Source organism: Peromyscus eremicus, chromosome 14 (genome assembly GCF_949786415.1).
Source record: "Peromyscus eremicus chromosome 14, PerEre_H2_v1, whole genome shotgun sequence".
Lineage (NCBI taxonomy): Eukaryota > Metazoa > Chordata > Mammalia > Rodentia > Cricetidae > Peromyscus > Peromyscus eremicus.
The window spans coordinates 63,699,272-63,715,332 of NC_081430.1; the positions used below are offsets into that span (position 1 = coordinate 63,699,272).

A 16,061-nucleotide genomic window follows, 5' to 3' on the forward strand; every position below is an offset into this window, starting at 1 on the left:
TCAGCGGGCTTATTGCCCCAGGGAAGGGCTTTCTTGTGGAAGCATGACGACGAACTCTGAATTCTTCCTGTTTTGCTCATTTGGTAGATATTGGGAAGCAGCCTCTCTTACAATGGTTGAATAATAGCATTAAAAAATTTCAAAGCATGCTGCTGTCCCTCAAACCTGTAACATGTTAGAGAGAGACCTCATCTTTATCTCTGAAATCCTTACTGCTTATTGTGTGTGTGTGTGTGTGTATGTGTGCACGTGTGTGTGTGTGTGTGTGTATACGTGTGCGAGTGTGTATATACATGTGCGTGCGTGTGTGTGTGTGTGTGTGTGTATACGTGTGCGTGTGTGTGTATACACGTGTGCGTGTGCGTGTGCATGTGTGTGTGTGTGTATACGTGTGCGTGTGTGTATATGTGTGTGCGTGTGTGTGTATGTGTGTGTGTGTGTGTGTGTGTGTGTGTGTGTGTGTGTGTGTGGCGGGGGTTACTCAAGGCTCTCCCATCTGTGAGCCCAGCTAACAGCAAGTGTCAGTCCCTGCTCTCCTCCAGGTGATCAGGGTGGCAGCTGCCACACACAGACAGCCAGAATTGCTCTGTTGAGTCCTCCCATTGATTTTCCAGATTAACTCCAACAGCTTCCTAAGGAAGTTCTGACCATGAAATGACAGATGATGGCTGTGTATTTTAAAATATAGCAGAGATAACTGTGCGCTCATTTGAGCACAATCTTCAGGAGTGTTGAATGGATCATGCCCTGCCTGCAGCTCTGACAGTGATGGGAAGGCAGGAAAGGGGCAGCTTGCCCTGACTTTGGTTAGTGTGATTGGGGGTGTCTGTCTGACTGTGGCAGCAAAGGGCTTAGAGAGGGATTTGGTTCAGTGAACTTCAGCTCCAACTAGTTTGCTGTGGATTATAATAGCCATTTTCCCTGTCTAGGGCTGAGAAAAGTCATGAGGTATATGGAGCTAGAACCCATGACAAAGCCAGTCGGCACTTCACCTTCTCACTCTTTGGTAGTAGATAACCTAGATGTGAAATTAGTGTAAGTAGGTCCAACACAAATTGTAAAGTCAAAGCAACTCATCATGGATCTTGGGAGTTAAAAATCTTAAAAAGAAATGGGCCTTACTCTCTACAAGTTTGAGGTCTGGGCTGACATGCAGACCTGGGAGATCTTGGAGTGACCAGCCAAAGCTTCCATCAATGTGTAGGCTGAATTTTAGGTAAAGGAGAGGTGGCAGGGCCAAGGGACTGTGATTAGTAGATAAGTGATAGATGGCAGTTACAGATAAAGGGGACCTGGGCAGGTAGGACAGGGAGGTGTGCTAGCTAGTTTTATGCCAACTTGACAAATGCTAGAGTCATTTGGGAAGCAGGAACCACAACTGAGAAAGTTTTCCTACCAGGTTGCCCTATGGGCAAGCCTGTAGTCCATTTTCTTGATTGGTGATTGATGCATGAGGGCCAGGCTTATTGTTAGTGGTGCCATTCCTGGGATGGTGTTCTGTAGGCTATAAGAAAGCAGACTGAGCAAGCCAGTAAGCTATTTTCCTCTTCGGTCTCAGCATCAGATTTTGTCTCCAGGTTCCTGACCTGACTCTCCCTAGTGATGGACTGTTATGTGGATGTATAAACAAAATAAATCCTTTCCTTCCCAAGTTGCTTCTGGTCATGGTGTTTTATCACAGCAATAGAAACCCTAAGATAGAAATTGGTACCAGGAGTGGGGTATTGCTGTGACAGATCTGACCATGTTGTTTTGGAGAGGATTGTGAGAGGACTTTAGAACTTTGAGCTGAAAAAATGCCATTGAGTGCTCAAGGGCTGTTCTGTGAGAACCTGGAAAACAGGAATGCTAAAAGAGATGCAGACAGTGAAATCCTGGCTTATGAAGTTTCAGAGGGAAGCAAAGACTCTATCAGAGCCATTTGTGTGATATTTTGAATTAAGAATATCTGGTTCATACTTACCTGGCAGGGGAGATACCATGATCACGAAGGTGGTTTTCCCAGGGCGAGGCTTATCCATTGCACTCCGGATGTGCTGACCCCTGCGATTTCCCCAAATGCGGGAAACTCGACTGCATAATTTGTGGTAGTGGGGGACTGTGTTCGCGCTCTCCCCTGTAAAATTAAAATTAAAAAATAATTTAAAAAAAAAAGAATATCTGGTTCTTGTCAATTGGGTCTGAAGAATTAGTTGTGATTAACAAGAGACTAGACCACTAAAGTAAAACCTTTGCTTTTCGGGGACAATCTATCCTGGTCAGCTGCAACTGAAGAATCAGCTGTGATTAAGAAGGGACCAGCATCACTGGGATGAAATTTTCTGGGAGGTGTTCCTCAGAGTCAGCACACAGATGCTGCAGTCTAGAGGGAGCAGAAGTTATACCTTCTGCTGGCAGCAGAACTGGGTAGCGTGAGAGTCATCCAGGGGGTACTGGTTTTGAAGGCATGCAGGTGTCGTGAAGAGCAGCTAGGCTTGACATTTGTGTAGCAGGGCTGGAGTCTCTAAAGAGAGGGCCAGAGGGACCGTTGGTGAAGGTGCAACTTCAGTTGCCATAGAAGCTCTAGGATTGAAGTGGTTATGTAGAAAGGTTGAAGCTTGGTACCATGTGACCAACTCAGAATCCCTGAAGAGAGCTCCAGAGAGGCTATTGGTGAAGGTATAGCCCAGCTGCAGAAATACTAAGCATTTTGGAGATGCCAGTACCATGTGATGGCCACCAAGAACAGCAGCAGCTGTGTAGCAAAGAGAGCTTGAGCCTAGGAGATAAGCTGCATGTACTACGGCAAGCTCTTTGTAGCCTAGAAGATCCTAAGTCCTGTAAATCTGACACTGATATTTCACTGTTGGACTTCAGTTTTGCTTGGATTTGGATGTAATTATGCCCTAATTCTTCCCTCTTGAAGTGGGAAGGAAGGTATTTGACTAATTTCTGATTTTACAGGAGCCTACAGTTGAGAGACTTTAAACTTTTAAGGAGACTTTAGATGTTTAGAGAAACTTTGCAATTTTAGGGAGACTTTGGATTTTTAAGTGTTTCAATTTTTAAAGATTTTGAGACTTTTCAAAGTTGGAAAGTTTTATTTTGTGATATTGACATCAATGTGAGATCTTGGGAATGAACAAGAAAGGAAAGTTACAGCTTAACAGTGATGTGCTTACATGTCAAGTTGACAAGGGATCGATTGTGATGGCTACTTTTATGTCAACTTGACACAACACTAGAGTCATTGGAAAGTGGGAACTCCAATTGAGAAATTTCCTGGCCAGAATGGCCTGTGAGCAAGACTGTGGCACATTTTCTTGATTGGTTATTGATGTGTGAGGGCCCAGCTGACTGTTAGTGGTGCCACCCCAGGGTTGGTAGTCTTGTGTGCTATAAGGGCACATCAGTAAGCAGTGTTCCTTCGTGTCCTTTGAATCAACTCCTGCCTCCAGGTTCCTGCCCTGTTTGAATTCCCACCCTGACCTCTCAGTGAGGTCTGTTACTTGGAAGTATAAGCAGAAAAAAAACCTTTTCCTCCCCAAGTTGCTTTTAGTCATAATGTTTTATCACAGCAACAGAAATCCTAACTAAGACACATAGAGATGAGATGGCAAGATGCCTGTGGGCAGAGGGAGGAGCTGGGCCACTAGGTGTGAGGCATCACTGAGAAGGGGAAATCAGGGGCCAGGGCAGCACCCTCTGTAGGTCCCAGCATATACATTATGCCATGGTTCCCACTGGTTTGAGGGTGCTCTCTCTTCTTGGTATGGCAGGAGTGTGCTTGAATCTGGTGTCCATGATGGTAGGTGTGTATTTGTGGGAATGATCCACTGTCTCTTGAAGCATGAGCCCATGAGCATGTCTGTCTTGGTAGGACTTGAGGCTGTATTCATGCTTGAGAAGTATCTTGATATTTGGGCCTGTTCATGGAGAGGATATATTTCATGCATCTGTGTAGTGTGTTAGTATGTGAGGAAGGGTGGTTGTGACGCCTGGGAAATGTGTTGGTGTATGTAGAGAGGTATGTATGCTTTGATGTACATGGAAGAATATGTAGGAATAACTCGGAGAGTGCTTGGGTCTTTGTATATGCCTGGGGTACATTTGGAAGGACATGTGTGTACGTCTCGATAGTATATTGGTATATATGGAGGGGTGTGAATGCATGTGTGCCTAGGGAATGTATTGCTGTATGTGGAGGGGTATGCATGCCTGCATGCCTCGGGAGTGTGTTGGTGTGTATAAAAGGTCATGTGTACATACCTGGGGAATGTGTTGGTGTGTATGAAAGGATGTGCATACATTAATGCCTAGGGAGTGTGTTGATGTACATGGAGATGTTGAGTACATTACCAGAGAATATGTTGGTATACATGGAAATGTATGTGAGCATAAGGTGTACTGTATGTGGACGGATGTTTGTGTATACCTGGCAGTGTGTACATGGAGGAAGACTATGTTAATGCTTGGTGAGTTTTGGCATATTTGGGGAATCTCACAGGCCAAGGGAGGGAGGTGTCTTGTGAATGGATCACAAGATCACCTCATTTCCTGAAACAAGGCTCTCAGACCAAATGGGTCATCAAGTGGACAGAATTCTTCATTTTGTTTTCTATGTTGATGTTAAACATGCCATCCCAGGCTACAATCCTGACACTGCTGATATAGGATTTTGTTGGGCAGAAGGTGTGAGGACCAATGAAGTTCTGTGCTACAGGAGCAGCCTTAGCTATCCAGCTAGACCCAATGTCCACAAGCCACTGACTGCTATGGGACACTGTATTCCAAGTTTGTGGGCTCTCCTGTGAGGCCAGTGTTTATGATGGGAAAGTGGTCTATGGTCAACTCTTTCTAGATCCTCACATTGATCATGGTTGAAGGAACAGCTGGATTGAATTTTGGAGTGTGACACGGCCCTTCAGCATCCATTCAGCTTTCATAGTCTTTTATTTGCAGACTGCTGGGCCCAGTGAGTTATTACCTACCACACCTGTCTCCCTCTCATTTCACTAATACCATGGTGGCCCTGAAGCTCACCTTGTCACTAACCTTCCAAGGATCCAGGCAGCCCCATGGACTGATGGGGTCTGAGCATTGGATCATGCAGTCTTGTAGAGTATTTAGTGGCTAGATAGTGACTGGTTTCCCAGCCCCAGCATGTCCCTCAGCAAGACAAGTTGTCCCTGTCCCTCCTGAAAGCCAACAACCTTCCCCTTTACGGCTTAGTATAGCAATTGTAGCAGCAAGCAAAGTATCCCCAGCTTAAACACACCCGACCAGGCAGAACTCCTGAGCTCTTTTCTGCCCTCCCTTCCCTTCTCTGTAGAGCAGGCTCCAGTCAGACCTCCTATGTCATAGGCCCACTTACCTCAGCGCATTGATGACCCCACAGCCTTCCCACCTTCATCTCTGAATGTCTGACATCTGATTTCCTCTGTTGTAGAATATTATTTTAAGGTGTGTTACATTTGTTTATGCTGTGGAACACTTGTTTAATGATGCAAAGATGTGTTGCATTCTTTTATGTTGCGTTTGTTTAACTCTGTGAAGCTGTGTGACTGTGCCTGTCTAAAACATCTGATGGTCTAATAAAGAGCTGAACAGCCAAGAGCAAGGCAGGAGAAAGGATAGGTGGGGCTGGCCGGCAGAAGGAGAAATATATATATAGAAGGAGAAATCTGGGAGGAAAAGAAGAAAGAAAAAAGAGCAAGAGAATAAGGAGAAGAGGACGCAAGGGGCAGCCATCCAACCAGCCACTGAGTAAAAGTGAAAGTAAGATGTACAGAAGAAAAGGAAAAAGCCCAGAGGCAAAAGGTGGGCAGGATAATTTAAAGCTAAGAAAAGCTCGCAAGAAACAAGCTAAGCTAAGGCCAGGCATTTATAAGTAATAATCAGCCTCCGTGTCTGATTTATTTGGGAGCTGGGTGGTGAGCCTCCAAAAGAGCAAAAACAACCAACACCATTTCTCCTGACCACTCTTGTCTCTGTAGCTGCTTCATTCTTTCCCCTGCTGCTGCCTTAAACTCTGGAGGCTCCCCAGGCCCCTCCCCCGGGCCCACAGCATCAACAATCTTCCCTCAGCAGACTCTTCGTGACCACCTGGCCACCAGTCTCCAGATTCATAAGTTACAATCTACTCGGCACATGGCCTGACCTTCCTGTGGCTTCTCCACTTCTGTATCCTTGGTCAATCAGCCGATTGATAGCTCAGCATGGCCTTGAACTCCAGCTGATAGCTCAGCACGGCCTTGAACTCCTGCAAACCCCAGACTTACCTCTTGGCCCTCATCATTATCATATGGCCCCTGCATCCCGGGCTTCACTCTGTCCTTAAAGAATCTCACATGACACTCCTCTCACTGTGTTCGTCCTGGCAGGGCCATGTTTGTCCCTTCTGCTCTGACTGACCTACCTTGTCACCTGACCTCTGTCCCTGCCTTTCTCAGTGTCTGATGCCATATGGTTGTGCTCCATGGCCTTGGGGAAGAGGCCTTATCTGACTCCTTCCAAAATAGTCCCTCTGTCCCTCCTCATCTCAACTCCTCTTGATGTGCACATGAGTCTCTTCAGGCCTCGGTAACAAAATATCACAGGCTCTAGGCTTGACTGACAGGCACTCCTCCTCTCATGGTGCTGGAAGCTGGGAGTCTAAGGTGAAGGTGCAGACAGGGCCTGTTTCCTTCCAGACTGAGGGAGGATCTGTCCCCAGGCTGAGGATATCCTGCTGCTGGTAGTCTTAGATGGACCTTGACTACAGTAGCTTTCTCTCCAAGTCTTCACATTGTTCCCCAATGTCTGGGTCACTTCCCCCTTCCTAAAGGGCACCAGTGACTCATCTTAACAAATTAAATACACAGGACTCTGTTTCCAGATAGTTACATGACATGGGGTGGGGTGGATAGTACATCAGTGATTGATTCGATTTGGGGTCACACCCTTGCACTTGTGGTGACATGATTGGATTTGGGGTCACACCCTTGTCCTTGTGGTGACATGATTGGATTTGAGGTTACACCCTTGCACTTGTGGTGACATGATTGGATTTGGGGTCACACCCTTGCACTTGTGGTGACATGATTGGATTTGGGGTCACACCCTTGCACTTGTAGTGACATGATTGGATTTGGGGTCACACCCTTGCCCTTGTGGTGACATGATTGGATTTGGGGTCACACCCTTGCACTTGTGGTAACATGATTGGATTTGGGGTCACACCCTTGCACTTGTAGTGACATGATTGGATTTGGAGTCACACCCTTGAACTTGTGGTGACATTGGATTTGGGGTCACACCCTTGCACTTGTAGTGACTTGATTAGATTTGGGGTCACACCCTTGAACTTGTGGTGACATTGGATTTGGGGTCACACCCTTGAACTTGTGGTGACATGATTAGATTTGGGGTTACACCCTTGAACTTGTGGTGACATTGGATTTGGGGTCACACCCTTGCACTTGTAGTGACTTGATTAGATTTGGGGTTACATCCTTGCACTTGTACGGAATGACTTGCTTTCTTGCTGTCTCTGTCACGCATCTCTCCACAAGAACAAATCCTAGGGGGGCAGGGACAGTCACCCCATCCTTTCTATATCTACGGATTGGAAAGGCAGCAAGGGCTGCCCTGACCAAAAGCCCTTTTTCTGCTCTAACAATATGAATTAAGACTTCTCTGAAGTGGCGCTAACAGGATTTCACAGACAGTTGTGATCTGTGGAACCAATTCTGGTGCTCAAGGTTGGTTCTGAGAACTTCCAGGCCCACTGGGTCCTTGCATCCTGCTTCACAATCGCGCTCTTCCCCCTGTGGCCTGCTCGGGAGCCTGGAGCCCCAGGACCCTCCTGGGGTGGCAAATTTGACTGCACGCACCTCTACCTACCGTTTAAGCCTGCTCATTTGGCATGTGTGTGACTGGTGTGTGGGGTTCAAATACCCTTTCCCTAGCATTGCCGTCCACTTCAGAAAGGAGTCTGTAAAATGGCTCTTCTCTTTGTGCGCTCGACACCACCCAGCAATCTGACTTTCGGCCCCTGCTCTGCGTTCACTCTCCTTCGTCTCCTTTCTTTTTCTCCCCCTCCCTTCTAACCTCTTTATTATATTTTTATTGAAGGCTGAGATGAGCCTGTGGCAGCATCACAGGCCCATTACACTTCCTAACAATTCCATTTGCACCGTATTGTCTGTCTGATTGCTGGAAAATCAGGTGATTCATCACGCCTGAGGAGTCACCTGATCCCTGGAGCAGAAGTCCCAGAGCAAGCCCTCTTAGAGAACAGCAGCTCCGAAGCCGGGCCTGCATCAGAGAGCACCCCACAGAAAGGAGCGTGTGTGGGAAAGCAGTGGCCCAAGTGTGGGGTGCAAGTAGGAAAGCAGCCCCCACTCCTACAGCTGGGGCTTGTATGTGAGGGGAGACCCCCAAGCAGAGTGTGTTGGAGAAGGGCCTGCACTGGACGGCAGCAGCCCCTCCCCTTGAGAACCAGAGGTCCATCTGGGAGCAACAGCCACTTCAGAGGGTGGCTTGTGCAATAGACAGAGGGGAGGGTAGTGACCCCAAGCAGGGCACGTGTGGAGGAGCAGTCCGTCTCCCAGCACGGAGCGTGGATCCAATAGCAGCAGTCCCCAAGTGGGCCAAGTGTTGAAAGTCCTCCCCAAAGCTGGGACACTTAGGGAAACAGCAGACCCCAGAATGGGGCGTGTGCTAGGGTGCAGCCCTTCCCAGAACAGGGGCTCAGTCAGAGCACCCTTCAGGAGGGAGCAGCACCTTTTCCCAGAGTGTGTTAGGAAGCAGTAGTCCCCACCTCAAACAGGAAGTACTGTGGGGCCTTGGATCAGGTCACGTGTCGAGGAGCAATGAGTCCCCAGGACTGACAAAGTTTGATAGCAGAAGGCAGCCAGGGGCTGAGAGTCTCCCCCAAGACTTGCTACTCCGCTCTAGTAATGATATTCCTCTTCCTCCTCTCCAGCCCCCTAAGTCCAGAGAAGGGGAAGCAGTTGATGGATGAAGTGGCCCACATCGTCCGGGCGCCTTCCAGCATCTTTGCGGATGTCAGGTGAGTACTGGACTCCAGGCCTCCGTCCTGTGCTTACCACGCACTGTGTCAGGCTCAGAAATTGGTTTGTGATGAAAAGAGCCGTGTGCCTGGGGTTCTTGTTAATTATATCAGAGAATGGCTGTTTAGAACAGGAATGAAAGGAGAATTCCTCTGGGCTTTGGGAAGTTATTTAAATACAGCTGAAACCTACATTTAATTACAAGATGCCTACCCTCCCAGCCATGGTGGAGGCCAGCTTCCTGGGGCCACTGCACCTGGCATCACTTTGACTCTGGAGCAGCTAGAACAGGTTCCAGGCTCTGGGGAAGAGCCTCTAGAGATGCCACACTGGCCCCAGTGCCTCTGTGGACAAGGGCCTGACACTGTTGGGAAAGCCCTTGGACTTTCAGCCACAGCCCAGCCAAGATCCTTGTTCTGTTGATGAGAGCCAACAGAAGTCCATGCAGTGCGAAGTGCGTGGATGCTGGAGAAGGTGCTGTGCATGAGTGTATGCCAGCTATGCTGGAACTGTTATTGAGCAGGGTACCAGGTACATGCCACTGGGAGAGACTAGCATATGTAAAATGGGATATAAGGACTGAAGTAGAGGCTGGCCTGAGTCCCTGCCTCAGAGAGGATACCTGTTCACATTACACAGTCCCTTATCCTCCCAGGCTGTTACCTACAAGAGGTGCATTGTAGTGCCTACTCCGATCCAGCTTTGTTCTAGCAAGTTAGGGATCCAAGCATCCATGCTGTCCTTGCTTCCGATCGGACTACTTACTGTAGATAGTAAGGGACATCTAAGGGGAGGTTCCCCAACTAACCTGATGCCGGAACATTCCATAAAGACCCCCAAACAGAGATTCTACCTGTATTATGGGATGTTCATTGCATTGGTATGTACACACTTAAACACTTACTCACCATAAAGGCAGTGTCTACAGATGGGTCAGGAGCTTTCACACTCAGGCCCTGCGGGGACAGCACAGCAGAGAGAGGGAGGGAGAACAACCGTCAAATCATCCTCCACACACGGTGACAGGATAGGAGAGATGACGGGGGTTGAGGTAGAAGAAGGGAATAGCACCACATAGACTGAGTTAGAGGAGGTAGAAAATGCGAGGCACACCTGGCATGCTCACAGGTCCAAAAGCGGGTGTCAGTACAGGGTGCTGCTTCCGGCTGTTTGCCTGAGCTCTTCTGGCTGAATTCTCTGTGACTATCACAATCCTGCAGATATCCAGGTCTCCTCCATGCTCAGAACTTCAGGGGAGCCAGAGACTCCCCACCAAGGAGGATTCAACTCTAGTGTTTCTGAGGCATTCGAGGGCTGTCCTGGAGGGCCATGTTGTCTTGCTCCCCAGGATACCCTCAGCCACTGGTTCTGCTGGTCCCAGGTACACATAGGACATGTTTCTGACTCAGTGGCTGTTGTGCGGTATGTGCTAATAATGTCTGTGTGACAGATGATTCAAAGAGCAATGCAGACCCCATGCTCAGTCCTCGCTCTAAACCAGATGGACGTGAGGCAAGGACATTTTGCAGCCCAGGGGGCCTCATCAGGTTCAGCCACAGCCACTTGTGCTGAGGGAGGGTGAGAGAGTGGGTGTGTACCTCGGTTGCCTTGTGGTTGAAAGTGATTATATTGCAGGAGAGATTGGGGCAGAAGAGCTGATGTCGCTGGAGCACAGGAGGGTGGGCCAACCTCGGTGGGAGGCAACTGTAGCCCAGGTACCTCGTGCAGATCATCAGGAAAGAGGAAACCAGGGCACACAGATTCTCTGCTGCCCCCCACCCCAGCATATATAGTTTCCTCTGGCACAAAGTGTACCCTGGTGTGCAGGGTAACTGAAACTCATCATTCTCCTTGACAAAAACCCTTCTTAGTGGTTGAGTGGCAGGTGGCAGGTGGAAGTCAGTCTGTGTGTCAAGGGAATTTGAGTTTTGAAGAGGTATGCTGTCCCTGCTGCCCTTGCATGCCCCTTTGCCTGCTGGTATAAGGAGCATGCTGCTGGAGTTGTTCTACAGTCTGCACACCTGCTCCTCGTGCACCACCCCACCCCCCAGCACTGACGTGTGGGATGTGGAGCCTGGGAGTGGAACCATATTATAGAGGGAAATATGGATGGAGGGCTGTGTGACCACTACACAAGCAATTCCTGAGAGCTTGCCCACTCACAGTGCTGCCCAGGCAGCTCCTAGTCACCTGTCTCTTCCCCAACAGGCTCTAGCATATCTTAGCCTGAGGAGTCACCATTCCTCACTAGGCCAAGCCTCCTGAGCCTCCCTGAGAGCTGCAGGGCAGATGTTCTGAGGCGGGAGAAGGGGCACTTTTCAAGTCTTTGTAGCTCCACTTTAGGAGCTATTAAGGCAAGGTAAGAGGTTTGCCTTTGGGGAGAGCTGGATGTGGCTATCCAGGGGCAGTTCTCCTGAACCCAGGAGCTTGGTGCCTTCCTCCTTCCCTCAGCGTCTGACCTCTCAACCCTCATTTCTGTTGTTGTCCCCCTCCACCAGTCTGAGAATGTGCTCATTGGCTGAACTGAACTTTTCCCTGCTGTCTAGGCCAACAGAGTCACAGTCACTGTCCACCTGACTGTATTTAGAATCACCTAGGAGATACACCTCTGGGTGTGCCTGTGAGAACATCTCCAGAGAGGTTAACAGAGATGGGAAGATACACCCCGAGTGTTGGCAGCACCATTGCAGGGCGCAGGAGCCCATACTGAATAAAAAGGTTGCAGAAAAAAACAAAGTGAGCAGAGTCTTAGCATTCACTTCATTCTGCATTCTGACCGCAAGTACAATTGAACATCCGCCTGCCTTGGGCTTCTGCTCTGCCTTCCCCACCATGATGGACTGTATCCTGAAGCTGTAAGCCAAAACAAACCCATTTATTTTTGTCAAGTATTTTGTTACAGCAATGAAAACAGTAATTAATGTACTTGGTAACTTTTGAAGAGAGGACCACCATCCGTTGATCCTGGCATGGGGAGGAGGGGCTACGACAGAGGGATGCTGGTACAGGAGACCCAGTACAGCACCGGCCAACCCTCTACCCCAATATCCTACTCCTGATCCCTATCCAGGTTTCTTTACCTCATTCCTACCTTCCTATTTACCAGAGGCCCTTCCTGTTCCCAGCACAGGGATGGCTCAGCCACTCTGAGAATGCCTGAACTTCCCTGGCTGACCTTCTTTGTGAATTCTACTGGATAATCTTCCCTCCTGCTCAGAAAACATGTGGTCCTTCATTCTAGAGTAGAATCATCACACAACCTTCCTGACAAAGGTGTAACACTGGGATTCAGGCCCCCATGGTCTTTGCTGGCTTTTCCTCCTATTCTCAGTCCTAACCCCAGTCCTAAGCTAAATGTTGATCCCAGCTGGCTCCAAAGTCTTCCCCAGAACCCCCAGACCTGCCTAGCAGAGTCTGTGCGACCCAGCCACTGTGTTACTGAGTCTGTGCTGCATGTGAGCACATCGGTGTTAGCAGCTCTTCTCTTTTGAATGTATGAGCTGTATCTAAATGTCTTAACCCTGTGACTCAACAGAGAAGGACACATGTTCCATGGGCTGACTTAGACACTGACTAGACCCCAAGAGTGTCTCAGGAGTGTGGGCTCATAACTAGCGTGACCTAGCCTGGTCATCTTCATCTGAGAGCTCATCCTCAGAGGTTCAAAATACAGGACACGTGGGCTGGCACTTGCCAACATCATCTGCATTTTTATGGAAGCGCTAGTTATGCTTAATATGTTTTGTTAATGGTTATGTAGCTGTCAAATAAATCCCATTATTTCTTATTACATCATTAGAGACCATTAAAACGACATTAGCATGCTGATGTAATTATGCCAGCAGACATACAGCGACCACAGTTATGATTTTATAACTAATCATGGCTGTCCTGGGCTGGCTGATGAATGCTGCTTTCGCGGCAGCATCTACTCAGGTGGGAAGAATGGGATGAGGAAAGGTGCTGCTGAGAGCTGGAGTGCAGCCAGGCTCTCTGAACGAGAGCCCAGAGCCTTGGGCTGAGGTAGAACCCAGAGCCTTGGGCTGAGGTAGAACCCCAGAGCCTTGGGCTGAGGTAGAGCCCCGGAGCCTTGGGCTGAGGTAGAGCACCAGAGCCTTGGGCTGAGGTAGAACCCCAGAGCCTTGGGCTGAGGTAGACTACACAGAGTCTTGAGTCTGCCCAGGCGTGGCAGGCCACTGAAAGCCGAGGCTGTGATTGAGATTTATGGATCTCATCGTCAAGATGCAGTTCTGTTTCTCACTGGTGTGCTTGTTCAGGTGCAGCCATGGGCATTCTCACCTGACACTTCATCAGGGTCTCTTGGGGAGATACCAGCCCTCCATATGGACCTCATACCCCTTCTCCCAGGGCTATGCTCTGTCATGCCACCCTCTAAGTAGGAGGCAATCTGTGAAGTTTGCAGACTTTTAGAGATTGTACTTGAGTTTCTTTATTTGCTCCTAGCCTTGTCCATTTGTCTCAATACTATGTGTCAATACAGAGGTATCTAGGACAGATAGGAGTGAGAGCTGCCTTGGGTTGCTTCTGTGGTCCAAGGGAAAAGAACACCAGGGATGCTGCTAGGTTAAATGGATATCTCTAGAACAATGCCTTCAGCAGGAGGATCCAGAAACTGGAGGAACACCTCAGTAAATATGTATCATTCACGACTTGGGTGCCTACAGCCTGCTCACCTGTGCCTACAACAATGCGGCTTGCCTGTGTTGCTCAGCCATGTCACTGGGTCAGAGTGCAGGCTCTGTCCTCGGTGCTCACCTGGATTGCAAAGGGTTGATCTTAGGCCCAGAGACAAATAGCACCAAGGAATGGGGACAGTGTCACACACAGTCACAGTCCTATCTTTAGACTAAACAGGCAGTAGCAGGGATAAGCTGTTGCATATTTGAAAGTCATTATGGGAAAGTACTGGACCTCTCTCATGAGAGAAGCCTGTGCTTTGGCCAAAGGCATTAATATTTCCTCTGCTAACCAAGTAACTCACCAATGTGAAATGATACCATGACTCCAGAGGAAGTGGCTCAGCCCTTCTCAGACCTTCCAAGTAGTAAAGGGCAAGGTGAGCTCTGGAAACTTCCAGGAGCCCATGTAGTTTTCTGTTCTGTTGTCATCAGCTCTACACCTTATAGTCCCTGCAATGAAGAGTCCCCAGGTGACATGGTTGGCTCTGGGGCTATAGATATTACAAGAGATAGTTCACAGGAGAGCTGAGAGCAGGGCCTGATGGGAGGCCTCAGGATGTGGTGCTGATGCAGTGGTATCCCAAAATCATCACTGTAAGAGAAAGAGTGACCCCACCACGCTTCCCATGGTGAGTTCAGGTTAGCAAAATCCATTCATCAACCCACCTGCTAGTCCATCCATCCATCCATCCATCCATCCATCCATCCATCCATCCACCCTTCCTTCTATCCATCCATCCATCCACCCTTCCATCCATCCACCCTTCCTTCTATCCATCCATCCATCCATCCATCCATCCATCCATCCATCCATCCACCCTTCCTTCTATCCATCCATCCATCCATCCACCCTTCCTTCTATCCATCCATCCATCCATCCATCCATCCATCCATCCATCCATCCACCCTTCCTTCTATCCATCCATCCATGCATCCATCCATCCATCCATCCACCCACCCACCCACCCACCCACCCACCCACATACCATATGGACCTCTCACAGAATCAAGGCACCAAACAGACAAAGCACATATTCTATCAGGTCAAAATAAAATGTGCTAAATTCAATCAGCAATCTACTAAAAGTTAATAAACTAATTTCTAAACAACTTTCAACAAAGTTCGTTCACTGAAAAAAATGGTCTTTACATTCATGTTAGCTACAAAATGTCAATATAGGAAAGTTAACCTTCAAACTCTGTTGTTGTCAGATGTACCTTGGCGATCTTATCCATAAAAGGTCAAGGGAATCTAGTGTCTGAGCTTGTCTTTGAACTAACTACAGTGTAGTGTTTATAAAGACAGCTACTGCTGTGTGTGTAGGAAGATCCTAAAGTTTGCCTTGAGGCCCCCAGTCCTATGTTGGGTAGGAGTCATGATGATATATATATAGATAGATATAATAGATATAGATACAGATACAGATATAGATATAGATGGAGAAACTATCCAAATCCAGCAGCCTTAGTGGAACTGTTGTTAGCTAGACTTTCACAGTGCTTTTGCTTTGGAAATGGTTAAAAAGAAGAAAAATAAACTTTCATCACGAGCTTGCTTGCCTGCTCAATTTTTGATGGGATAGCAAGTCTAGGTGTGGGCTGAACTCAGGGTGTTCTGACTGTTCTGCTTGGAGCACCATGGACAGACACATAGTCACTTAGAAAACTCATGTACCACTTACTGATATTACACAGAATGTTATAAACTAACACTAACAATAACAAGAGACAGGCATCTAAGTAGCCTTCAGCTGAGCAGTGCTGCCATGCCCAACACTGATGTTAGTGTAAGGTTGACTGGTTTGTTTTACAAGCTTTGGGTGATAGGATAAGAATGCTCTGGAAGATATGCAAAGTATGGTAGTTAAAATCCTACAGAGCCCTTCTGTTCTTTGTTAGTGTGGTTTATGATCATAAAAGAATGAATGTTTGTAAGTATGTACAAAGTGTCCAGTGGAGTCACTGTGTCACACAGAACTCAGGGGCCACTGGACTACGTCTAAAAAAGAGACAAGGGCGGCTGCAATGCTGCTGAAACACATCTTGCCTGCAGAGAACACCATGGCTTGTTTAATTTGGTTAAATTGGTTGGTTTAAAGAACCAGTCTAGATAGATAGCCTATGATAAATACGTCTACTCCATCACACAAAACCACCTGCCAAACTGCCAGACCACCCCATGTGGTAGTATGCTCCTGCAGTCCTATCTGCTTGGAAGGCAGAGGCAAGATCCTGAGTTTAAGGCCAGCTCAGGCAACATAAGGAATTTCACGTTTCTCCTACTAATATAACACAAACAATCCTTACCCATACACCACATACACAC

At 48.0% G+C, this 16,061-nt stretch overlaps 1 protein-coding gene and 1 non-coding gene across 2 annotated transcripts in view; both read left to right on the forward strand.

The window, feature by feature from the left end:
* The window catches only part of Ptprn2 (protein tyrosine phosphatase receptor type N2), a 749,243-nt gene that overhangs the window by 336,191 nt on the left and 396,991 nt on the right, over window positions 1-16,061 (forward strand). The window contains exon 10 of the mRNA XM_059279385.1: window positions 8,948-9,034. Coding sequence (XP_059135368.1) covers window positions 8,948-9,034 — 87 coding nt within the window. The remainder of the gene's footprint in view (window positions 1-8,947; window positions 9,035-16,061) is intronic.
* Window positions 1,956-2,119, forward strand: LOC131924803 (U1 spliceosomal RNA). Its single transcript, XR_009383063.1, has one exon. It is a non-coding gene; the product is annotated as a U1 spliceosomal RNA (small nuclear RNA).